The sequence below is a fragment of the Hyperoodon ampullatus genome, assembly GCF_949752795.1.
Source record: "Hyperoodon ampullatus genome assembly, chromosome: 1".
Lineage (NCBI taxonomy): Eukaryota > Metazoa > Chordata > Mammalia > Artiodactyla > Ziphiidae > Hyperoodon > Hyperoodon ampullatus.
Window position 1 is genome coordinate 158,065,024 of NC_136914.1, and position 27,404 is coordinate 158,092,427.

Here is a 27,404-nt window from a genome sequence, read left to right on the forward strand (position 1 = left end):
CTTTAGTGATAATTTCATATTCTTTACTTAAACTTCTTGATAGGTACATGGGTATTCTTTTAAACTTTATTCTTTATACCTTATTCATTTAATATTCTGTCTTTTGTATTTACTAAAGCAATTTTCAAAAAACTTGTGTTGGTGAAGGTAAGGGGAAGTAGGCACTCATATTGCTTATGAGAAAATAAATTGCCATAACCTGAAAGGGCAACTTGGCAACATGTATCAAAATTTAAAAAGCACTACCTTATGACTTTGTAGTGCCATGTCTAGGAATTTGTCTTTCGTCTACACATACACATTCATGGGAAAGGGAATATTTGTAACATATCCATGTCAGCATTGTTTGTAATAGCAAAAGAGTGGAACTTCCAACGTATCCTTCTTCAGAGTTGCATCAAGTAAATTAAATGCATCAATACAATGAAATTATTGGCAGTTTTCAAAAAGAATGAGGCAAATCTATACTTATTTTTTTAGAATGATCTCTAAAGTATATTTTGAGTGAAAAAGGGTACAGAATAGTGCATATAGTATGCTTCCCTATGGGGCAATGATGATGGGTGATAAAGTTTATTTATACATACATATGTGTGGGCGACTGGAGTACAGAGATGGGAGAGAGTCTTACCTTTCAATTTATATATTTTTACAGATTTTGACATTGCTACTGTTCAAAAGAATAAATACTATTTTCAAAGATAATATATGCTTTAAATAAGAGTTAAGTATAAAGAGAAGATAAGCAGTAAGGAAGAAGGAGAAACACCTGGAAACCTAGAAAGCTGCAAGAAGTCAATTTGTTAACACAGAGGAAAGCAAAGAAAGGAACTAATATTGCAGAGACACAATAGGTTTTAAATTATTTGAGACTCATGTATTTGCTCTTGATTCCTAGACATAAAAGCCTGTATTATGGTTAGTTTAGAATTCTTCCTAGAAAGAGTTGTTCATTTAATTGCATTGAGCTTTTACATAGGTTGTACTGTACTGATAGTAAAAACGTACCACTACATACTTCTTTCCCCCTTTCTAGCTCATAGTAATTATTCATTTCTAAAATATACCATTTTAGGTATCCATCATACTTGGCACCTGAGGTAATTGCGCAAGGAATTTTCAAAACCAATGATCATGTGCCAAGTGAGAAACCATTGCCTTCTGGCCCCAAATCAGATGTCTGGTCTCTTGGAATCATTTTATTTGAGCTTTGTATGGTATGTATAAAGAAATAGTAAACTCATAAAAATAAATTGTGTGTTTCTTAGAAAAGTATTTTTGGATGCGAAGGCTATTTAGTAATATCAATAGCATGTTTTTGCTTTGCAAATTGACTAGATAACAGGGAAATAAATCTCACTTTGACTTTTTAAAAAATCCTGTTTGACAATTTATTAGTATATTATTTTGGTATATCTAGAAATATTGACGCTTTTATTAAGTATTAAAAATTTATACTGTACTAAGTGTAAAAAATTAAGCATATTTAGAAACATTTACACTAAAACTGCTTACATGCTTTGGTATGTTTATGCTCTCTCTCCCTTCTGTGGTATTCTTTCTTCCTTAAATCCCTTCTCCTCTCTTATTCTGTCTCCTATAAGACTGACTTTGTAACTGAGTTGGCTTTTTATGAGGCCTTCCCGAAATATCCTCTATATTTATTAGGGTAATAAAGACTATACAGCTATTAAAAACAAAGGAATTAAAACTGCAGTAGCTTAAAGAACACAGATGTTTTTCTCCCTCATGTAACAGTCCACAGAATGTTAGGGTGGGCTCTGTTCCACAGCATCATGCAAAAACTTAGGCTATCAGGAATGGCTCCACCATTCTCACCACCTGATTTCCAAAGATGCTCTCTTTATCCTCTTTTTTAGCCATAAGGAAAGGAGAGGAGTGAATTCATGGTAACTGTCTTTAAAAAGATGATGTAAAAGTTGCAGATATCAACTCTGTTTTTTTCACTAGTGGCACTTTACTCATGTGGCCACATGTAGGTTCAACAGAATACAAATGCCTAAATATTAAGAAAGAAGATCAGGATGGATTTGGAGAGAAAACTAATATGTTGTCGATCCTCCCTCCAAATACCTGCCAGGGTTAGTTCCTGTCTTCTTTTTTTTTTTTTTTTTTTTTTTTTTGCGGTATGCGGGCCTCTCACTGATGTGGCCTCTCCCGTTGCGGAGCACAGGCTCCGGACGCGCAGGCTCAGCGGCCATGGCTCACGGGCCCATCCGCTCCACGGCATGTGGGATCCTCCCAGACCGGGGCACGAACCCGTATCCCCTGCATCGGCAGGCGGACTCTCAACCACTGCGCCACCAGGGAAGCCCAGTTCCTGTCTTCTTTTCTCTCCTTTTCTATTTTAGCATTTCTCATGTTTGTCTACATGGACAATAAGGTCTTTAGAGGCACACATTTTTATTATTCATCTGTTGTTCTGTCTTCCAAGAGATTTTTTTTAACATCTTTATTGGAGCATAATTGCTTTACAATGGTGTGTTATTTTCTGCTTTATAACAAAGTGAATTGGCTATACATATACATATATCCCCATATCCCCTCCCTCTTGCGGCTGCCTCCCACCCTCCCTATCCCACCCCTCTAGGTGGTCACAAAGCACTGAGCTGATCTCCCTGTGCTATTCAGCTGCTTCCCACTAGCTATCTGTTTTACGTTTGATAGTATATATAAGTCCACTCTCTTACTTCGTCCCAGCTTACCCTTCCCCCTCCCCGTGTCCTCAAGTCCATTCTCTACGTCTGCGTCTTTGTTCCTGTCCTGCCCCTAGGTTCTTCATAACCATTTTTTTTCTTTTTAGAATCCATATGTATGTGTTAGCATACAGTATTTCTTTTTCTCTTTCTGACTTACTTCACTCTGTATGACAGACTCTAGGTCCATCCACCTCACTACAAATAACTCAATTTCGTTTCATTTTATGGCTGAGTAATATGCTATTGTATATATGTGCCACATCTTCTTTATCCATTCATCTGTCGATGGACACTTAGGTTGCTACCATGTCCTGGTTACTGTAAATAGAGCTGCAATGAACATTGTGGTACATGACTTTTTGAATTATGGTTTTCTTAGAGTATATTCCCAGTAGTGCGCTTGCTGGGTCGTACGGAAGTTCTATTTTTAGTTTTTTAAGGAACCTCTATACTGTTCTCCATAGTGGCTGTATCAATTTACATTCCCACCAACAGTTCAAGAGGGTTCCCTTGTCTCCACACCCTCTCCAGCATTTATTGTTTGTAGATTTTTTGATGATGCCCATTCTGACTGGTATGAGGTGATACATCATTGTAATGTTGAATTGCATTTCTCTAATGATTAGTGATGTTGAGCATCCTTTCATGTGTTTGTTGGCAACCTGTATATCTTCTTTGGAGAAATGTCTATTTAGGTCTTCTGCCCATTTTTGGATTGGGTTGTTTGTGTTTTTGATATTGAGCTGCATGAGCTGCTTGTAAATTTTGGAGATTAATCCTTTCTCAGTTGCTTCATTTGCAAATATTCTCTCCCATTCTGAGGGTTGTCTTTTTGTCTTGTTTATGGTTTCCTTTGCTGTGCAAAAGCTTTGAAGTTTCATTAGGTCCCATTTGTTTATTTTTATTTTTATTTCCATTCCTCTAGGAGGTGGGTCAAAAAGGATCTTGCTTCGATTTATGTCAGAGAGTGTTCTGCCTGTGTTTTCCTCTACGAGTTTTATAGTATCTGGCCTTACATTTAGGTCTAGAAGATTAATATTGATAGTAGTGTAAGTGATTGAGAAGAGAGAGAGGAATGGCAACTTGTTTTCAGTGATCTCTCCACCTGTAGTTCTAATTTCATAAGTCTTCAAGAGATTTTTTTCCTCTCTATTAAAAAAACAGAAAATCAGAGCCTCTTTTTCTCTATATAAAGACCAAGCTATCTTCTTAAGCCTTTTCCTTCTAAGTCTATTTAAATGATCATATAAGTTTAATTTGTTAATAATAAGAGAAACATAATGATAGCCAACATTTATGAAGCATTTTCTTTATTCAGAAAATGCTAAGCACTTTTTTATACATCATATAACCTTCACTGCACCCTGTGTGGCATGTATAGTTAATATTCCAATTTATAAATGAGAAAAGTGAGGCTTAAGGTAGTTAAGTAATTTGCCCAAGTTATATAATTGGTGGTAGAAAGTCCAACTTGGCACTCGGTAGTCGCTCAGCACATGATCATTAAAGTTGTAAGTGTTTGATTCAAGACTCCATTCCAAGGAGCCCCTGAAGCCAGCTAATAAGGAAACAACTAAAATACAATGTATGTGTCTTATAAAGAAATATACCAGATGCTATGGGAACACAAAAATCGTTGACTTAAGTCACTTTGGGAAGAGGAAGAAGTGTCATGGAATGTTTCTTAATGGAGATAACAGACTACCTGGATCATGCCATATAAGTAAGAATTAATTGGGTAGATGAAAGGGTAATATGGCATCTTGGTCTTTTAATCAAATAAGACTCCTGGAGTTCCCTCTAGACAACCAGGTATATGTAGGTCTCAAAAATGAAGAATGAGGGCCTCCCTGGTGGTGCAGTGGTTGAGAGTCCGCCTGCCGATGCAGGGGATACGGGTTCGTGCCCCGGTCCGGGAGGATCCCATATGCCGCGGAGTGGCTGGGCCCGTGAGCCATGGCCGCTGAGCCTGCGCATCCGGAGCCTGTGCTCCGCAACGGGAGAGGCCACAACAGTGAGAGGCCCGCATACCGCAAAAAAAAAAAAAAAAAAAAAAAAATGAAGAATGCTTGAGATCAAACTAAAATGTAATGATCCTTAGATATATGAAATGCTTAAGTGTTAATAAATATTATGCAAATTGTAAAAAATGTTACATCACCAATGATTTTTCTTTAGTGGAGCCAACTCAAAAGATCCAATAAAACCTCTGAAGAGAAATAGAGGTAACTGATAAAATCATTTTCAGTGCTGAAAAAGCAAGACCTCCCTGGGAAGAATGATGTAAATGTTAACAAGAATTTCTTTTCTCATTTTATTTAGGGAAGAAAACTATTTCAGAGTTTGGATATTTCTGAAAGACTAAAATTTTTGCTTACACTGGGTAAGTGTCTCACAATTGATTTTATCTTTCAACTATAAATATAATCTTTAGTGACAGTAATTATGCATATTGAGAACATGTTCTTCAAAGTAGTGGATACACTGAAATATCCTCACTTTCTTTAATTTTCTAATGATCAGTGGTAAGCATTAACAGGACAGCTTAAGAAGTGCCTTTGAAGTATTATAGGACAGCTTTCCTCATTCACTAAAGAATTATAATGTACATGGATATAATCTTAGCATGATCTAGCCAAGTAAACTAACTTGTGAAATCAAAATATGAGATTATAAAATTGTACTTCACTGTCGCAGTTGCCTTCAGGCAATGTATTGTAACTTTTGAGCTTTCTACTTGGTGAATCGTGTGTGAATAATGACTGAGGAAGAATGTTTATTTTTCCTTATAACAAGCTCATGTATTTTACATGTATATAATCCAAATATTTTTCATTCACATTTATAAAAATTTGTGTAATCCACTTTAGAGTGGAATAATTTAAGCATGTGTGGTAAAAAAGGAGAGAAAAACAGTGATAGAGCACTTTGAGTAAAAGAGTGACAGATTGGTGTCCAGGTTAATAGGGTCTACAAATAAGGATTTGTATAGAATAATATTAGTAAATATTAAATAATAATGAATTGTAAATAAAATTGCATAAAATTTTATAATATTTACCACTTTAATATCAAAGATTGATAATATAGCTATTAAGGAGTCTTAGAGATCTATAAATGTTGTCTATAGATTAGAACTTATACTTTTTTTAAATTTTATTTTATTTATTTTTTTATACAGCAGGTTCTTATTAGTCATCCATTTTATACCCATCAGTGTATACATGTCAATCCCAATCCCCCAATTCATCACACCACCAACCCCACCCTCCGCTGCTTTCCCCCCTTCCTGTCCATATGTTTGTAGAACTTATACTTTAAATCCCAGAGAAACATGTGTACATTCTCCAAATTGTATTTAATAAAAATAAATTAGTCTTATAATCGTAAAAATGTACTGAAGCCTTTTTAAATAGTAATATGTATATATACATATATAGAGAGAGGGGGGAAGAGAGAAGGAGAGAATCTTTACCTCCTTGAATTACTGATTTAACTCACTATTTAAGGTGCTTTCAGTATCTATGATACAATTAATACTTAGTGTTTGAAGTCTTTATTTTTATCAAAGCATGTAAGGAAAGTTGAAAAAGTCTCAAGCTTTTTAATATTCCAAGTTCTAAAGCTGCATTACACAATTAAAAAAAATTTTATTAGAGTTCAATTCCCAGTTAATCTAAGTTAGAAAAGCAGCTTTAATTCATATAATTTTTCTGTTTTATAGACTGCATAGATGATACTATAATAGTTCTGGCTGAAGAGCATGGTTGTCTGGACATTATAAAGGTTTGTCGTTAATCTGTTATTGAAAATTTATTTATTCTGCATACTTGGGATTCAGTAGCAAACTATTTAAAGCTATGTTTATTTCTGTTTAGATATCTGCTTTTTCACAGAGTGACAAACTAATATGAATTTCTTTAAAGTCCAAATAAAGACTTTCAAAAAAAGTCAAAACACTGTAAAGCAGCAAACATTTAAGTAATATAAATTTTTAAATGGATTTTTTAAAATAATTCTTTTCTCTCTCTATTTACCAGGAGCTTCCTGAAAATGTGATAGATCTTTTGAAGAAGTGCCTCACCTTCCACCCTTCTAAAAGGTTGATCAAGAGTTTGGGATTATTACTGAGATCTTAACATATAAGTAGTTAATTTTTTAATACTAATGGGTTAAATAAGAATATTAACATATATAGTAATACATGATTGCTATTGGTATCATAATTGTTAATTATGGCTTTAATGTATGGTAATAAAAGAAGAAAAAATAATTAACCATGGTTAGAAAACTGGCATATACCAAAAGCAGTTACTAGTTCATTTCCTAGCCTCCAATTAGAAAATCAGCTAAACTGTGGAATGTAGATATGCCTAGATACAAATGGTATGAGAAAAATGAGAATGAAAGTTTATTGGCTAATATGTATTATAGAAAAGAACTTAGATAAATGGTGAGGTAAATTAATAATTGTTGATAATATAAAAGGATTTCTTAGAAGTTTTATTATTTATTTTCATTTGATGATATCATTGTTAGCCATCCAGTTGTCCCTAAACTCAGTAAGTATATAATATTTGAAAATAATGTATTCTAATTTGTCTTTAGGAAAACATTTCCTAAAGAGAGGAATGGTATTAAAAGCATAGTTTTGGGTAAATATACCACATAAACTAAGAAAGTAGGAAGAAAATCAGAAGATATTATCAGTTTACAATTTTATTATTTAATTAAGGTGTTCAGTAAAGCAGGTATATGATGGTCAAGCTAAAAGTAAAAAATGCAGATGCTCATATGTAATAATTTTTGATAGATCGTAAAGTACAAAAAGGACAACAAAGGTAAAAAAGTCAGCGTTTATTTACAGTCACTTGATTCTCTTTTTAAAGGTATATATCTAGACTCTAATAAGGAGAACTTTATTATTTTCTATGCTAATGAGGTAATTTTGACTTTTAACTATCCCTTGAAGTGTGCCATTATTCTAGGAAAATTTTAGTGACTTTCATTCATGTTCCCTATTTTAAATATTTCTTAAGGCCAACCCCAGATGAATTAATGCAGGACAATGTGTTCAGTGAAGTGTCACCTTTATACACTCCCTTTACGAAACCTACCAGCCTGTTTTCTTCTTCTCTGAGATGTGCCGATTTAACTCTGCCTGAGGATATCAGTCAGCTGTGTAAAGGTAATGATAAATACAACAAAGGATGGAAGTAATTCTGGAAGTGATTAAAACATAACCTAACATTTTAGTCCTTTAAATTTAATTTCTTTGGAGCAAGAAATTTAAGAATCAAGGAAAGGAAGTAGCACCAAACAAAAATTTTTTTATTATGTAAACCAAGGTCTTATTTTCATCTCAAATCTTAATGCTAAAGTCAGATCTTCTAATTTCTAATGGAATTTCTACTACAACAATATTTGTATATCATATTTTGTAAAATTTATTTTAAATGATCTCAAAAAATCATATTATTGATAGGAAGTCCATATCATTATATTGCATGTTTGTAACAGAATATCACCTTTTCTCTTTTAATTCCTCTCTGAAGATTACAACTCTCAGAATGTGTGTTTTAGGGACACCAGTATGTTACCTTTATACTGAAAAATTATCAGGACATAAGTTGTGGCAGGAAATACTGAACATTGGTTCAATCAAATATTTATTGAGTTTCTACTATGTTCCATACACTGTATCTGCAAGTATCATTTTTGCCAAATGGGGAGGCAGACAGACATTCAGTCGCACAATTACTGTTATAAATGAAGGTTAGTATGCACGTAGTACAGTGGAAGCAAAGCCTCCCTGAGATATAAAGAAGGACTTCTCAAAAGAGGCAGAAATTGCCTCAAGACATAAAGATGGGACAGTGTGTGTTGGTTGCCTACCCAAGTGCTTTTTTCTGCCCTTCTTTCTTTCCTGCAGAGCTTGATATATCTCATATGTATATCCCATATGTCTCTGATACAGAGGGTAAAAATTACACTTTTTTCTCAAAGAAACTGAATACACAACCAATATGTATATCTGCATTTAATCCTCTGCATTTTGTAGTATGACTATTCTTTTTTTTTAAAAAAAGCAAGAGAATTTGCTTATGAAGTTAGACTTGGATTACCACCAAATGAGCAGATTTCCTCACCTCCCCTCCATAATCTTAAAAATTTATATATAGAGGGCTTAGTTGGGTTCAGTTGTGTATTCAATGCAGACAATCTCAACACCACATGTCTATCTCAAGGCTGTATTCTTGGAGCAGCTACTGGGAGTGGGGAAGGCAAGCTGAACGCACATTCCAAGGACAGGGGAAGGGGTGGGAGCCTCCATTTGCCAGGGTCCAGCTTGACATCAACTGGCTTTCATGTCTTTTTGATGACCTCCTTCAATAGCAGGAATACATAATGATGGGGTTCCAGGAAGGCCTCCCCAAGAAGTGCTACTCTGGCACACAGATTATTTTGAGCTAAAAATAAGCAAGGCCCAAAAGACTCATAAAGAACTTTTGGACTTTCCCCTAACTGTTCAAAAGAATTGAAGATAGAAGACCTGTTCCAGGAAAGAGTTATCACCCACAGATAATTACAGAAAATATGAACTCAGTGTGGTAAACAAGGAGCAACCTAGCAAGGCCCCTTTGATCAAAGTCCTCTCTGTGTAGTATGACTATTCTAAAGGGAATCTTATTATGTTCTTCAGGTTTTACTTTTTTATAATGTCAGCTATTATTGCCTGTTGCCTTTTAATAAAAACAGACGGTGTGATAGCTTTTTAATTTTCCATTAATAGATATAAGTAGTGATTACCTGGCAGAAAGATCTATTGAAGAAGTGTATTACCTTTGGTGTTTAGCTGGAGGTGACTTGGAAAAAGAGCTTGTGAACAAGGAAATCATTCGATCCAAACCACCTATCTGCACACTCCCCAAGTAAGGAAAGAAAACTTCTCTTGGAAATGAGAAAAATCTAGTAATAACTTCTTTTTTTTTTTTTTTTTTTTTTGTGGTACGCGGGCCTCTCACTGTTGTGGCCTCTCCCGTTGCGGAGCACAGGCTCCGGATGCACAGGCTCAGCAGCCATGGCTCACGGGCCCAGCCGCTCCGCGGTATATGGGATCCTCCCAGACCGGGGCACGAACCCGTATCCCCTGCATCGGCAGGCGGACTCTCAACCACTGCGCCACCAGGGAGGCCCTAATAACTTCTTTTTAATTTGATATATTTTTCTTTTGGTAGACATTCCAACTAAGTGATTATGAAAGCAATTGGGAGTCAATACCTTGTTTTCTTGGCAGGAGTTCCTAATTGCAGAGTTCCCATCAGTGTTTTTATTATTTTAATAAATATGGTTTTTTAATAAATAATTTGTTTTATGATCTATTTGAAGTAAAGTTAATATTATGGAACATCTCACAATAGTTGGTGATCAATAAAAGAAAAAATATAGAAATCAGAAAGAACAGTAACGTTTAAGAGAGTTAATGAACTAGGCTAGTGTGCCCATTATGAGGAACTTTTTTTTTTTTATTTCTAATGATATTTTAAAATGTACTCAGTGACCTTATTGCTTGTGCTAGAGATCATCATGGTGCTAAATCACTGTTGAGAAAAATCTGCAGAACTACATAAGGTCTTGGACACCATCCTGTAAATTATCTAGAAGTTAAATAACAATACAACCCTAAGGGCCAAAATTGTCACTGTTCCATTGCTCTTCATATTTATTCATAAAGAAGAGAACCTGAATCTCTTTCCACCAATGCCTTAAAGTTTTAATTTTAGATTTTAGAACTAGATTTGATCTTTGTAGGTAACTGTAGAATTCATCTGCTGATCATTTTTTTCTTCACATGTAAATTTTAGGTTAACTATTTGAATATACCACTAGCTCTCTACTTTTTTCCCCTCTTAAGCTGATTTTTAAATATTACTTTAATTATACTGTTCACACAATGAATTAAGTAGAAAATTAGGAAATAAGATGATGGAAATTATAAGAATAAATGGTTTGAAGGATATAAAAATTCTCAAAAGTAATTCTCTAAAATTCTAAATGCATTTATTATTCAGTATTCTTTCTCCTGAGGAGTTATCATCATTAGCATCTTTCTTTCTTGTTCCCTTTATCATTTTTTACTCATATAAACTTCCTCAGGAACACATTTACATACTGTCAGGAGAGTAATTTAATCATTGCACCTGCATGAGCAAAGAGTATAAATCATACTCTTGTATTCCTAAAATGCTTTATATTTATATACTGTATTTATACCAACTCAACATATATTTAAAAATGAAAATTTTTTGGAGAAATTTCAACTGACAGTTACTTTTTTATTAACCCATTCAGTCTAAAATTTCTTTTTTTCTTTTGTTGAAGAGATTGATGATTTAGAATAAATTTTCTACAAGAAACAATAAATCAGATTTCTGTGCTCATTAAAATAATTGTTTTTTAATCTCCTTTCAGTTTTCTCTTTGAAGATGGTGAAAGCTTTGGACAAGGTCGAGATAGAAGCTCACTATTAGATGACACCACTGTGACATTGTCATTATGCCAGCTAAGAAATGTAAGAATGGTATTTTGGCAAATTTGCTTCAGAACTTTCTCCCTTCCTTCCTTCCTTTTTTTTTTAAATAAAACCTTACAGATACACATGAATCCTTAAATTTCTGCCTGGTACTATAAAATATGTGAGAGTTTCTTTAAGTTATGTGCCCAGGAGTGGCATTGTTGGAAAATAGGATCTGTACATCATCAGCTTAGTATATGTTGTTATATTGTCTCTTCATAGAAGTGGCCTTATCACTTTATCTTTTTACCATCATTGGATAAGGGTTCTCATTTGTCCACATATGTGATAGCACATGGTCTTATCAAATTAAAAAAAATTATTGTTCTGAAAGGTGTAGAATGGTATTTTGCTATAATACTAATTTTCAACTTCCTGATTATAGTACAGTTATGAGCCTTTTCATATTTTTTGCCATTTGCTTACCTCTCTGTACATTACTAGTTCATATCTCTTGCCAGTTTTTTTGCATGATTTCTTACTGATTTGAGGACTTTTAAAAATGTATTCATTTACACAACCTTTGTTGGCTATACAGGCATACCTCAATTATCACACTTAGCTTTGTTGCACTTCAGAGATATTGCATTTTTTACAAATTGAAGGTTTGTGGCAACCATGCATCAAACAAGTCTGTTGGCACCATTTTCCCAACAGCATTTGCTCACTTTGTGTCTCTGTGTCACATTTTGGTAATTCTTGCAGTATTTCAAACTTTTTCATTATTATTATATTTGTTATGGTAATCTGTGATTAGTGATTTTTATGTTACTGCTGTAATCGTTTGGGGGCACCACAAGCTATGCCCATATAAGATGGTGAACTTAATCTGTAAATGTATGTTCTGACCATTCCACCAACTGACTGTTCCATCTCTCTCCCTCTTCCTCAGCCTCCCTATTCCCTGAGACACAACAGTGTTGAAACTAGGCCAGTTAATAACCCTACAGTGGCCTCTAAGTGTTAAAGTGAAAGAAAGAGTTTCTCATCTCTCACTTTAAATCAAAAGGTAGAGATGATTAAGCTTATTATTGATGAAGATGTGTCAAAACGTGAGATAGTCCAAAAGCTAGGCCTCTCGCGCCAAACAGCCAAGTTGTGAATGCAAAGAAAAAATACTTGAAGGAAATTAAAAGTGCTACTCCAGTGAACAGTGGTCTTGATAGAAGATGAAACCAACCACAACATTCCCTTAAGCCAAAGCCTAATCCAGAGCAAGGTCCTAACTCTCTTCAATTCTGTGAAGACTGAGAGAGGTGAGGAAGCTGCAGAAGAAAAATTTGAAGCTAACAGCTCTTGATTCATGAGTTATAAGAAAAGAAGCCATCTCTAGAACATAACAGTGCAAGATGAAGTCAGCAAGTACTGATGTAGAAGCTGCAGGAAGTTATCCAGAAGATGTAACTAACATAATTTATGAATGTGGTACACCAAACAACAGATTTTCCATGTAGATGAAACAGCCTTCTACTGGAAGAAGATGCCATCTAGACTTTCATAGCTAGCGAGGAGAAGTCAATGCGTGGCTTCAAAGTACAGACTGAGTCTCTTGTTTGGGGCTAATGCTGCAGCTGGTGACTTTAAGTTGAAGCCAATGCTCATTTACCATTTTGAAAATTTTAAGACCTTTAAGAATGATGCTCAGTCTATTCTGCCTATGCTCTATCAATGGAACAATAAAGCCTGTATGACAGTACATCTGTTTACAGCATGGTTTATTGAATATTTTAAGCCCACTATTAAGACCCACTGCTCAGAAAAATGATTCCTTTCAAAATGTTACTGCTCACTGACAATGCACCAGGTTACCCAAGAGCTCTGATGGAGATGTACAACAAGACTAATGTTGTTTTCATGCCTGCTAACATCCATTCTGCTGCCCTCAGATCAAGTCATTTTGACTTTCAAGTTTTATCCTTTAAGAAATAAGTAAGGCTATAGCTGCCATAGATAGCAGTTTATCTGATGGATCTGAGCAAAGTCAATTGAAAACCTTCTGGAAAGGATTCACCATTCTAGATGTCATTAAGAACATTCATGATTCATGGGAAGAAGTCAAAATATCAACATTAACAGGAATTTAGAAGAAGTTGATTGCCCAACCCTCATGGAAGATTTTGAGAGGTTCAAAAATTCAGGACAGGAAGGAACTGCAGATGTGTTGGAAATTGCAAGAGAACCAAAATTAGAAATGGAGCCTGAAGATGTGATGGAACTTCTGCAATCTCATGGTCAAACTTTAAATGACTGGTAAGGATTTGCTTGCTATGGATGAGCAATGAGAGTGGTTTCTTCAGATGGAATCTACTCCTGGTGACGGTGCCGTGAAGATTGTTGAAATGACAACAGAGGATTTAGAATATTACTTAAACTTAGTTGATAAAGCAAGCAGCAGGTTTTGAGAGGATTAACTCCAATTTTGAAAGAAATTCTGCTGTGGGTAAAATGCTATCAAACAGTGTTGCCTGCTACAGAGAAATCATTCATCAGAGGATGTGTCAATTGATGGGGCTGTCTTCATTGTTGTCCTATTTTAAGGAGTTGCCAGGGCCACCCAACCTTCTGCAACTATGAGCCTGGTCAGTCAGCAAGCCCTCAGCATCGGGGCAAGACTCCCCCCAGCAAAAAGGTTATGACTTGCTGAAAGCTCAGGTGCCGGTTAGCAGTTTTTTTAGCAATAAAGTATTTTTAATTAAGGTATGTGTATGGTCTTTTTTTTTTTTCTACATAATGCTATTGCACACTTAATAGACTACAGTATAGTATAAACATAGCTTTCATATATACTAGAAAACCAAATAATTTGTGTGACTCGCTTTATTGTGATATTTGCTTTATTATGGTCGTCTGGAACCAAGCCCACAGTATCTTTGAGGTATGCCTGTACGTGGTGCATTTATGTTCTCATCTGTGGCTTTTCCTTTAATTTTTTTTTTTTTTTTTTTTGCGGTACGCGGGCCTCTCACTGTTGTGGCCTCTCCCGTTGCGGAGCACAGGCTCCGGATGCGCACACTCAGCAGCCATGGCTCATGGGCCCAGCTGCTCTGCGGCATGTGGGATCTTCCTGCACCGGGGCACGAACCCGTATCCCCTGCATCGGCAGGCGGACTCTCAACCACTGCGCCACTAGGGAAGCCTGCTTTAACTGTTTGATGGTGTCTTTTAATGAATAGAGTTCTTAATTTTATCAGTGCTTTTCTTTATAGTCAAATATGTTTTCATATATTTTGCTTATTGTAGCATTTAAATTTAATGTTAACGTTTACCAAGGTTACAAATATATTTTTATGAAGTTCTTCTGTATATTCTTCTAAAAGATTTAGACCTTTTTTTCCATATTTTGTCCATTAATTCACCTGTAATTTTTTTTTTTTTAGTAAGATGTGAAGTAGGTATCCAAAATCACACTTCATTTATAAGAAATAATCCCTTGTCTCAGCACTGCATATTGAATAATTCACTCTTTGGTTTTTTGATCTGTAATGTCAACTCTCATGTATGTGTGGATATGTTTCTGAGCTTTCTATTCTGATCTTTGACCTTTTGGTATAACCTTAGCCAATAACACAATATATTAATACGTAGTTTTGTATGAGGTCTTGATGCCTAGCAGGGGAGATCCCCAGTTCTCTTACGTGAACTCTCTAACATGGAGCTCTTCTATTTGATTTTTATAATCATCTTGTCATTTCATTTTAAAAGTGTAGGATTTTGATTAGAATTGCATTGAATTTGTAGAGAATTGATATCTTCAACATATGGAGTCCTGTTTCTTGAACATGGTGTAGATATACCATTTATTTAGGTCCTATTTTATATCAGAATTTCCTTTTTAGTGTCTATATATGTTATCAGATTTATTCCTAAGATATTAAATTGTTGGTCTTATAAATAGGATGTGTGTATGTGTATATATGATGTTTCTTACTCTGAAGTTGTTTTGTTTGAAATTAATATAGCTGTTCCAGTTCTCTTTTAATTAGTGTTTCCATGGTATATCTTTATCCCTTTACTTTTAATGTATCTATGTCTTTATACTTAAAGTGGGTTTCTTTTAGACAACATAGAGTTGGATCTTTCTTTACTGTTTTTTTTAAGTAAATTTATTTATTTATTTATTTTTGGCTACATTGGGTCTTCATCGCTGCACACAAGCTTTCTCTAGTTGCGGCTAGCAGGGGCTACTCTTTGTTGCGGTGCGTGGGCTTCTTGTTGCGGCAGCTTCTCTTGTTGTGGAGGCTTCTCTTGTTGTGGAGCATGGGCTCTAGGCACACGGGCTTTAGTAGCTGTGGTGCATGGGCTCAGTAGTTGTGGCTTGTGGGCTCTAGAGCGCAGGCTCTGCAGTTGTGGCATACGGGCTTAGTTGCTCCGTGGCATGTGGGATTCTTAACCCCTGCACCACCATCTTGTTTACTTTGAGGGGTAATTTTGCTGGATACAGAATTCTAGTTTGGTTGTTTTTATCTTTCAATACTTTAGACATTTCACCCCACTCTGTTTTTTGCTTACGTGCTTTCTGGAGACCCGTCTGATGTAATTTTTATCCTTTTTAATCATAGTTATTTATATAAAATTCCTGGTCTGATAATTCCAAAATATCTACCATATGTGAATCTGGTTCTGAATGTCTTTCTTTTACATTTTAGCAGGCCTTACAATTTTTTTTTGAAAACCCAACATGATATATTAGTAAGAAGAACAATTGTAAATAGACCTTTAGTGCAAGATTTCCTGTTTATCTAGTTGTTGTGTAGCTTTTTTGTCAGAGGGTAAAATTTTCTCAAGTGTCCGTGTTCTTATCTTCCTTACTGCCTTTGGGTTTCCCTGGAGACTCTTTTATATAGGGTCTGAGGATTGCAGTTCTTTCAGCTGGAATCCCCTGTATTATACAGGAACTCTATATGTGGAGATAAGGGAGGGAGATAAGGTTGGAGGGATAATCCTATCATTAGGTCTCAGTATTTTAGTGAGCCTTTGTCTCTGGGCCTGAGCTTCTCAGCTTCCCTCCCCATTTCTTTAGGTGAGACAGGAAGGCTAGAGAGAGCTGGAATCCGGTATTTCTTATCCCCACATCAAAGACTAGAGGGGCCTAGAATCTTGTATTTCCCTTACCCCAGGTCATTTAGACTGGTAAAATCGTTTCCCTTGAGGGCAGGCCTTTACTTATGACAACAGGGTCCTCTGCGAGCAGTTTAAAGTGGTTACTTTGCCTCTCCTCCTGCAAGAGACAAGAGGGGATTTTTCTTAGACTTTCACCCTGAGAACCTGTTGGGACTTATGGAGGTAAAACTCAAGGAAGTGTGGAGTTTCCCCTCGGGCTGGGCCTCCAGAAGTTTTTATCTCTCAGGTTAGTCCTTGCTAAATCTGCAACGATTAGTCAGTTACCCTTCAAATATTCTTACCAGGCTCCAGCAGTAGCTCCTGCTCCACCTTATCTGTGATTGTCTATATTTGCCTGTCTCTCCAGTTTTCCAGGGAGCATTTTTGCCCTGATCCTGATGGCTCTAAAAAGAGTTGTTGATTTTCAGTTTCTTCCGTTTTTTTTCTTGCTGTTAGGGCAGGAGGGATAACTTCCAAGCTTTTGAGTGTTGGACTGGAAGCTAAAACTCCTAGCCTTTTTATTGTTGTCTATAGCCAAAGATAAAATAGATAATTTCCCTTGTTGTCTGTCTCTAGGCAAGCAGTTCAGCGCCCTCTCCCCACCCCACCACCAGTTCTGTCTTTACTGGGGTGTAGCAGGGTCTCCTCCAATTTGGCTGCCCCTTTAATCAGGTGCCTGAGCCTATGTCCCATTGTGCTCTAAAGCCCTAGGCCACAGTTATCAGTAAGTATACTTTAGTGCTAGCTTACCTCCTTTCTCTCTAAACCCAGCTCTGTGTCTTACGTCATTGCATTTTTGTTACTCTTAGGCTTTTCCTGTCATTTAATATTTTACACATTATACAATAGGGGGATGTTAGAATCTCTTAACTGCTATAATGCCAGGAACAGAAAATTAAAATATATGATGATTACACCTGATACCCTAAACTTATCGTCTCTTTGAAGAGAAAGAATGTGTACAGTGGACAAAATAAGTAACAATACATGGTGGTAAACAATAAAGTATATCCAAAACATATGGTTTGAACTGATTGTATTTAACTCTTAATTTGTTTCTTTAATTTAAATATAATCCAAATTATATGGATACAAGTTGAATGTAGGCTTCCATTTTATTTACTTCCTCAGTTCCCTTACTTTTCCAGTTCTGAAATTTAAAATACTTTTTTTCTATAATTATTCAGAAAAAATATTAATGTTGATTTTTAAAATGTGGAAAACAATAATTTTTACCTTATACTTTTCTGTATAAGTATTTTTGCCTTTTTTAAACCCTTAATATGCTAAATTTTTAACTAGAAAAAAAGCAGACAACTTACTAATAATATTTATGACTTTCAGGGCAGTAAAACCTAAGCTTTAAAAAAATATGTACGTTAATAATGCAGTAAAAATTGGGTAAAATCTTATTTTTCAACTTAGAATTTTAATACGTGAAAGAAATACCTCAAGGTTTAAGGGCAAAATGGGGTAAATACATGTCAAATTTTAGAGAAAAGTTAGGCATAAATCCAATGTTTGCCAGATCCTCAGTGTTGGGTTTTCTTTGGCTTTTAAAAATTCTGGGAATAACTCACATGGATGAGTGCACAGTGACTTTAATCAGCAGAAGGTCGATGCTGGCTACACACCGACTTCAATCTTCTGTGTCGGTCCCCAGAGGAGCAGACACGCTGCCTTCTAGTTGGAAGTTGAACTGAACAGCAGGGCAGCAGGCAGGGTGGCATTAACTTTAATCACCCTACTTAGCGTTTGTCTAAGATTTTACTTTACTACTGCCTACCTTCTTATGTTTTTGGAGAATATCTGTAATTCTGGCAATGTCATTATTTGGAGTAACATTTATTATAATGCCTTTATGAAAAAAATAAAAGAATTGAATTTTGTCAGTTGATTTATCAGCTGTTTGAATCATCTATATTCAAAGTATGTGAGAAATTGTTTTGAATCCTGTTTATTAGCACCTTACTTTTGTCTTAGTTTGTATTAATGTCAAAACAAAAATAAATCTGACTTTGAGGGATATGTATACAAAAGTACATTTTAAAATAATATTCATATAATTTTTAAAAATCCATTTATTAAATTTCATACTAATTTTAGTATTTCTGAATTGTGTTTGGAAAACAATTATTATAGGTGTCTAACCTTTACAAGAGATACCTGGAGGTTAAAAAATCAAAAACCAAAAAAACGGTTCTTCACAGCCAGATTTAATCACTGGAGGCGTGGTATATTTGCATATTTATGTTAGGAATGAATTTTAGATTCTCTCTTATACTTTTCTTGGTACCTTTATAAATTCATAATTTTAATGTTATTTTTCCTTTTAAATATGGATCAGCCTTTCTGTCTCAGATCCTAAATATCACAAATACTTTCTCTCTAAATTCACAGAGATTAAAAGATGTTGATGGAGAAGCATTTTACCCACTACTTGAAGATGAGTGAGTATATCGTCTCCTTTTACACTTATTTTTCCTTTCTGTTTATATTATACTGGTAAGAAGCTTGTACATTTTCTTTGAAAAGTATTTCCTAAAAATAACAAAAATATAGTGGTTTTAATTTTTAAAATTTTTATACCTTTTGTCAATTTTTCTGCTTTTGTTTCTCTTTTACAGTCAGTCTAATTTACCTCATTCAAACAGCAATAATGAGCTGTCTGCAGCTGCCACTCTCCCTTTAATCATCCGAGAGAGGGATACAGAGTACCAACTAAACAGAATCATTCTCTTTGACAGGCTGCTAAAGGTAGAGATTCTAAAGTGTAAAGTGTTATAAAGAGCCCACATACAATCCTTATTTTTTATTTCATTGGTAATTCTTAGGGAATCTTGATGTCATGAGAACACTAATTCTTATGACCTATCTTTTCTGATTAACTTTAATTATAAAAATGATACCTGTTCATAGTACATAAAATTAAAAAGTAAACAAGATGCAGAAATCTATGCAAAATCACATTAGACAAAATATTAATATCCATACTATTTAAAGAACACCTAAGGGGAGTTCCCTGGTGGTCCAGTGGGTAAGAATCCACCTTCCAATGCAGGGGACATGGGTTCAATTCCTGGTCAAGGAGCTAAGATCCCACATGCTGCAGGGCAACTAAGCCTGCGCACTCTAGAGCCCGCACGCCACAACTAGAGAGCCCACATGCCACAGCTACTGAGTCTGTGCGCTGTGGAGCCCGTGCCCTGCAACTGCTGAGCCCACGTGCTCTAGAGCCTGTGCACCACAGCTAGAGAGAAGTTCATGTGCCACAACGAAAGATCCCTGCATGCCACAACGAAGATCCAGCGTGCCGCAACTAAGACCCAATGCAGCCAAATAAGTAAAAGAACACCTAAAAACCAAAAGAAAAAGCACTATTATCGAAACAGAGAAATGGATAAAGAACTCAACAGGAATACAACTAGTCAGTAAATCAATTCAAAATGTGTATCCTTACTAGGAATGAAAAAATTAAAATAACTTTTTCTTGCATACTGAATTAGCAAAGTGAATAAAGGTATATTGAGATTGGAAATCTCATTCTTTTAGAGTAAGTGTAAGGTGTTAGAAACATTCTGTAAAACAATTGAAAATATGTATGAAGAGCGTTAACAACATCCATACCCTTTGTCCTAGTAATTCTCTTCTAGAAATCTCTCCTAACATACAAATACAAAATGACAAATTTATGTGCAAAGATATAGAAGAAACCATAATAATAACATATTTGTTTAATACTTTCTATATCACCAGATATTTTACAAAGTGCCTTGCATACATTATTTTACCCATATGAGACTGGTAATATTATTCTCATTATGAGTCTTTCTTAATTCTCCCAGAGCACATAATAGAGAGGAATGATTAAAATCAGTAGAATCAGCTCCTCTCTTTGATTGTGTAATAGGAGATTTACAGAAGATAGGGAACCATTGCACTGCTAATTTATATGTATTAATAACATCAAAGTAATTTCAGGTACTTAGAAATGTATTACAGTTCACCTTCAACTTTTTCACTGGTATATTGAGATCTGTCTAGACTAAAAAGATGACACTGGTAATTTGAGCTATTTTTCATATCTTTTTTTTATCTGTAGGCTTATCCATATAAAAAAAATCAAATCTGGAAAGAAGCAAGAGTTGATATTCCTCCTCTTATGAGAGGTTTCACCTGGGCTGCTCTTCTGGGAGTTGAGGTAAAAAAGAAAAGAGAAGGTTGGAAGCTGATTAATAGTGGTAGGAAAAAAAGAATGAAAGTGCTTTCTGAATGTGTACTTTTCAAGTTGCTAGAAAATTATGTAGTAAAATATGAACATTAAGAATATTTGGCAATTTTAAGTGAACGGAATAGAGGAAAAGAATAGACTAGATAGAATAGAAAAACATAATTGATGGTTCGTTAGAGTGATTCTATTTAATGTTGTATTTAATGGACTCACAGAAATTATCTTGATTATTAATTTTAAAATCAAAATATTTAAAGTATATATGTATATCATGTAAAAGTCTATAGTCCTGCTTATAAAGTATTTTCATCTTGGAATTGGATTGCCCATTTATAACTAATGCTGTCTAAATTTGGAAAAATCTTCCACTCTAATTTGAACCTTGTCAGAAATCATTAACATAATGATTTAGTGCCTTTTGGCACATCTGTCTTACCAGAAGCATGCTGCTATGAGAAATAACTACTTTATCTTCTACAACACCTTATCTGTGGCAGTGAGGAAAGGAGAGGTGTCACAAAATTAGTAGGGTGACTTGCAGTGCTATCAGAGAACAGCAGTCATGATAATGGGCCAAATCCTGCCAGATTATTTCATTTTCTGTAATTTCTTTGTCATTTTGCCTTCATGTATTTTCTTACAGACATCTTATGGATGTCCATCACCTATTTTTGTGTGTGTGAATTTCCCCAAATATTTTTAATCCTTTTAACTCTCTGTTGAAAGATTTCCTTTCTTCATTTCTGATTCCCTTGATGAGAGTCTCTAAATATCTTTGACTTTGGTTGGTTGCTTTACAAGAATGTCTCGTGTTCTATCATACATTAATAGTTAGAATTGTAGAACCATATAATGCTTAAAATTCAAGAGGACGTCCAAGGTCAGGTTGTCCAAATCTTTCATTAAATAGATGTGCCAGAGAAGTTGGCACAGCACAGAGTTTGAACCCCAAATTCCTGGCTGTTTCTCTACCATTATGGTTAACCAGACTAATAAGAAGTGTTCCATGCTTGGGACACTGACCAAACATTTGAAGTGGTTTATTCAGTTATTCTTTCTGTAATGGTATAACTGAAAAATGTAAATGATCCCTTTAGTCCCTTAATGATTTTATAACTACATGATATTCCATTCTTTAATTCATCCCAAACTTCTGCTTCCTGGTGCTGAACTACCACTGCTTTAAACAGTTTCACTTTACTTTTGCTTCCATTACCAACTTTAACAGGGAAATTTCTTGTGGATGAACCCTACTTCCCTCCTCGGAATTTTAAAAAAATTTCTTCATGAAATTTACTACGCGTGAGATAACAGTGAATAGAGAACAGCAAGGCTGTGTTTTGTGTTGCTGTGGAGGCTGGGAGATTGGCTAAGCATGGTCGTTAGCCACATGACTCATTCAACACATTTGTCTTCCAGTGTGTCTAACTCAAATGTCTGCCTTAGCAAAATGGTAAATTGTCTCAGACTTTCATCACAGACTGTCAAAGATGTAGAAAATTTTTCTAAGGAGTATACTTTGGGTTTGAGTGTGCCTATCTATAATTGGGTGTGTTTTCAAAGATAGATATTTATAAGTAGATTTTTCCTAAATTTATAATTTATTAAGGGTATGATAAAGTAATATATCTTCTCTTATTTTTTGCAGGGGGCTATTCATGCCAAGTATGATGCAATTGATAAAGATACTCCAATTCCTACAGATAGACAAGTATGATTTAGATTTTCATAAACAACCTAAGATAAGTCTGCCCAATCTTTAAATTTTAAAAAGGCATGAGGAATTTTCTTCCTTTCATTATGAATACTCAGCAGCCATCATATGCATATGGTGTTAGAGAAGCATAACTCTTACCTCTTTAAGATCTACTCTAACTCATTAGTGAGTTAGAACTGTTCCTTTTAGGAGTTTAGGCCAAGTAACTTTTCCTAATAATGTACTTTTTTGTCTGAACAATTTGTCCTTTATTTAGACCAGATTGTAAAGGAAGGTTTTTTTAAAACTAAATTAATACATACCTTTTCAAAAGAAATGGTCTGCTTTCCTTGTTTACGTATACTTACAACTTTTTGGTGTTTCCAGTGGATTAGTATAAAATTCAAAAACTTCAGACACCACGATTATATAGGTTGCCTATTCTGAATTTCATAATACAATTTCTCCTTTTCCTTATCTTGGGATTTATTGGAGATCAGTCCATTATAGTTTTACCTTATTGTTTGGCTGTTTTACAGATTGAAGTGGATATTCCTCGTTGTCATCAGTATGATGAACTGCTGTCATCACCAGAAGGTCATGCAAAATTTAGGCGTGTATTAAAAGCCTGGGTCGTGTCTCATCCTGATCTTGTGTATTGGCAAGGTAAATTTTTCCCTATTACTAAGATACTTTTTGAAGTGTTAGGAACATGTTGCATGACTGACAATTTTTAAAATCAAAACAAAATATCAAAATATCCTTGGCTTTGAGAAAAGTCAATACTAAAGCTATGCTCCATTTTTTGAGAGGTTTATATGAGAACTTTTTTTTTACCTTTGTCTAAATGTCTAATGAATATTATTTAAATGCAAGACATTTAATGAGACAACTTGCCATCATGCTGATTAGGAAAGTATAAAGAATATTTTGTGCTATTGTAATCTTTGTGAATACATTTTTCAATACTTATGCAAATAATAAAAATAATTTTGTACCATAAATAATTTGGGGCAAGTGTATATTTTGGCATTTAATGATTTACAGCTTATGCTTATCATGGTTATTGGGAATTGGGGAATAGGATATCACCCTGAACTTCTCATTTTTTTCTCTCTTTTAAAAAAAATATATTTAATGCTCCATATCCTTGATTTGTGGCTTTCCTCATTACTATTTTTATGGTCATTGATAAATTCATGAAGGAGAAACCCATTCCACCTAGTCTTATTTTTGAATTTGTTGTAGTAGTGCTTATATTTCAATTCCGTGTCTATTTCTGGCCAAACCTGAAAATGAAGCTATTATTTTTCCTAGCTCTGTTCATTTTAGAGTTCTAACAGTTATAGATAAATTTATATACATTCTTTTAACATGACAGTGTATGAACAGCATTATTATCAATAAAAGAAATATGTCATGTATTTGTATTTTACTTCACAATTTTTTTTTTTTTGCGGTACGCGGGCCTCTCACTGTTGTGGCCTCTCCCATTGCGGAGCACAGGCTCCGGACACCCAGGCTCAGTGGCCATGGCTCATGGGCCCAGCCGCTCGGCGGCATGTGGGATCTTCCCGGACCGGGGCACGAACCCGTGTCTCCTGCATCGGCAGGCGGACTCTCAACCACTGCGCCACCAGGGAAGCCCTACAATTTTTTAAAGAATTTGTTTCATCATCCCAGAGAAACATGTAAGACAAATTTTCATCTCCTAGGGGGCTTCCCTGGTGGCACAGTGGTTGGGAGTCCGCCTGCCGATGCAGGGGACATGGGTTCGTGCCCCGGTCCGGGGGGATCCCACATGCCACGGAGCGGCTGGGCTCAGAGCCATGGCCGCTGAGCCTGTGCGTCTGGAGCCTATGCTCCACAACGGGAGAGGCCACAGCAGTGGGAGGCCTGCGTACCGCAAAAAAAAAAAAAAAAAAAAAATTTTCATCTCCTAGATAAGGAAACCTGTCTGGAGTTAAGTGATTGCCAAGATCACACAGTCAGGGACTACATGCAAGCCTTCTATCATTTTTACATTTTTCTATTACTATATTTCTCTGTTCAACTCATAATAACCTTGATAATAATAATGGTTGGTTTATTTTGGACATTTACTATGTGCCAGTCACCATCAGTTACTCCTCACAATAACCCATGATGTAATATATTTCTGAATGGTAATACATACAATGCTTAATCTATATAGAAGTAGTGCAGAGAACTGAATAAGGTATATGTCTACAATTCTGTTGGATTAAGTTTATTTGAATTCTTTCCCCAACTTCTCTCCATCAGGTCTTGACTCACTTTGTGCTCCATTTCTCTATTTAAATTTCAATAATGAAGGTAAGCCTATTTATCATTTATATAATTATTGTACATATTATTTTAAAATATTTTAATCAAACGTGAAAGTTTTTTATTTTCATTGTAAGGTTCTTGCTCTCTTCCTAGTAGATACTGTAAATTTCTGTAAAATAATTATTAGACTCATTTTAGAGAATGTCAAGGATTAATTTATTACTGGAGAGTTTCAGCTATGACTAGAGATTTAGGGAGAACCTGATGGATTATTCTAAATACATTCATCTACTTTGGTGACTATTTTTATGAAACTTTGGAGAAAATTCTGAGTTTTTTAGCGATTAGTTTTAGTCTATATATACTTTCTAAACAATTTGTAAAGAAAACATTGATACTGTATCCTCTAGAGACTTTTATTTCAACCACTGCCTCCTTTTATTTTTTAAGCCACTACCCCCTTAATGAAAACTTTTCTTACCCTCTTGAATCCATATAGCACTTTGTACTTCCAGAAATTTATCTTCTGTATGTTTCATATTATAGTTATTTATATGCTAATATAGCAACCCTTTTTTTGTTTAGTGGCTTTTTTAAATGACAAGGGTTTTTTTTTTGTTTTCTGTTACCTCATATAATGCCTTTTATAGTAGGTTTTTCAATAAATATTTGAATATTTATTCTGAATATCTCTAATGATATCACATATAGAGAGTGTTACAATATATAGTATGAATCCTTAGAAGCCTCAATCTCAGAATCTCCATTTCTTCAAATTCTATTTCATATCAGAATTTGCATAGATTTCTGGAATTTGAGTAGCAATAGCATAATCCCAGCAAACTAAAATTTCACTATTTGAATACTTTTTTAAATGCCTGTTCTCTGATATTAGTCTTTAGACTAGGTTTTCTTGTGTTTAGTTAAGCAGAGCTCATTATCACACATACTGATCCAAAAATAGTACGGGATCTGTGTTTGAAAGAACAATTTATGGCTAGTGTTTCTAAATCCAAAGTTCTCAGGCTCTTTGCATCAACAAAAATTAGTGATCTTGAGGTTTATATAGCTCATTAATAATAATTATGTTTAGAGATTTTAAAAACGCATAAAGTTCTGATTAAAAAGGTTTTTATTCTTGTAGGATAATGACTGCTGCAGTAGTTGGCTTTTTTGTTTGTTGTTTATTTTTGTTTTGGGGGTTTTTTGTTTGTTTGGGGTTTTTTTTTTTTTTGCTGCTGCAGTAGTTTGAAACTGAAAAGTTTCTAAGGTGGTTATCTTCTGTTGTCCAAAATATTTTCTGTTTTAAATGGTACAGGGTTTTTGCCCTTAAATTTTGTGCTTCCATCAGTTATTAACATAACTCTTGTTTAAAAATAGATTCAAGGAATGTGTGCTAAGTGAGTGAATGACTGCTGATCTTTTACCTCATTAACTAATTTGTTATATTTGCCTTACTCTTTCTTAGCCTTGGCTTATGCCTGTATGTCTGCTTTTATCCCCAAGTACCTGTATAACTTCTTCTTGAAAGACAACTCGCATGTAATACAAGGTAAGAAAATGTGTTTCTTTGCCTTTTATAGGTAAGCACTTACATCAAAAGTGACCAATACTCAGTTAAATTTATGATTGACCCAATAAAATATGGTGACAGGGCTTCCCTGGTGGCGCAGTGGTTGAGAGTCCGCCTGCTGATGCAGGGGACACGGGTTCGTGCCCCGGTCTGGGAAGACCCCACATGCCGCCAAGCGGCTGGGCCCGTGAGCCATGGCCGCTGAGCCTGTGCATCTGGAGCTTGTGCTCCGCAATGGGAGAGGCCACAACAGTGAGAGGCCCACATACCGCAAAAAAAAAAAAAAAAAATGGTGACAGTCTATCACTAAAACACGTGAAGAGATCATTAAGTTTAGTCTCTTCTCCAAGTCCAGAAAGAATTATGGTATTTTTCTAATGACTGTTTAATATCTAATCTCAGTTTGGTTCAAATTCAGTCATGCCAGTTTAGGAAAATAAAAGTCCAGCTGTTTGTTTCTCTCAGTATTAACATTGCCCACAAAAAGCTTCACCATGGATCAAGCCTACCATGAATTAGTAAAAAGCTTAAACAGTGTTTAATTGTGTAAGTAAATAGAATATTAAAAACACTTCTCATTCATCTTATTCATGCTTGATCACCCAAAATATCCTCCCACTTTCTTTTCTTTCCTAAAAGATACCTCGTCCTTCAGAGTTCAAGACGTAGCATAACCCATCTGTGAATTCTTTCAGGACTACTTCAGCCACATTCAAACTTTTATATAATTTTTTGAGCTCATTTTTGAAAGTAGTGTAGCAGAAGTTTAATAATAAACACTTGTGAATCAGACAAACTGTTTTAAGTTTCATTACTTATTGTGAGTCTTAAACAAATAATTTAAGTTGGCTAGGTATAATGTTCCTCATATCTGAAATAAAAATTGTTGTAAAGTTTAAGTATTATAAGATATGTAAATACCTAGCACATAAAAACATTCATTTCAATAACAATAATTATTACTATATTGTTATTTTTACTACTATTACTATTTTTATTACCATTATTACAATTTTTTGATAAAGTAATTATTGTCATGGTATTATATATCATTTTATGTCTTATATTTTCAAGAAGATTTTAATGTTTTAAGGACAGGGAATTTTCTCATAGTTTTGTATTTCTTTTGGACCAGACTACAAAGCTGGTTGCAGTCTCCCCATTTACCATTTTTATGAAACTTATCCAACACCCCCTTCATTTAGACTTTTTTACTTATA

The 27,404-nt window shown here is 34.9% G+C and overlaps 1 protein-coding gene across 3 annotated transcripts in view; it reads left to right on the top strand.

Moving 5' to 3' along the window:
• The window catches only part of TBCK (TBC1 domain containing kinase), a gene marked incomplete at its 5' end in the record, with an annotated part of 227,688 nt that overhangs the window by 41,302 nt on the left and 158,982 nt on the right, over positions 1-27,404 (top strand). For 2 of the 3 annotated variants that reach the window (XM_079700269.1, XM_079700271.1), the window contains 14 exons: positions 1,076-1,217; positions 5,043-5,103; positions 6,445-6,506; positions 6,761-6,822; positions 7,760-7,908; positions 9,514-9,652; positions 11,193-11,292; positions 18,796-18,845; positions 19,023-19,152; positions 20,498-20,596; positions 22,275-22,337; positions 22,862-22,988; positions 24,606-24,656; positions 26,080-26,163. In XM_079700269.1, coding sequence (XP_079556395.1) covers positions 1,076-1,217; positions 5,043-5,103; positions 6,445-6,506; positions 6,761-6,822; positions 7,760-7,908; positions 9,514-9,652; positions 11,193-11,292; positions 18,796-18,845; positions 19,023-19,152; positions 20,498-20,596; positions 22,275-22,337; positions 22,862-22,988; positions 24,606-24,656; positions 26,080-26,163 — 1,319 coding nt within the window. The remainder of the gene's footprint in view (positions 1-1,075; positions 1,218-5,042; positions 5,104-6,444; positions 6,507-6,760; positions 6,823-7,759; positions 7,909-9,513; positions 9,653-11,192; positions 11,293-18,795; positions 18,846-19,022; positions 19,153-20,497; positions 20,597-22,274; positions 22,338-22,861; positions 22,989-24,605; positions 24,657-26,079; positions 26,164-27,404) is intronic. The other variant, XM_079700270.1, reaches the window with a different exon arrangement.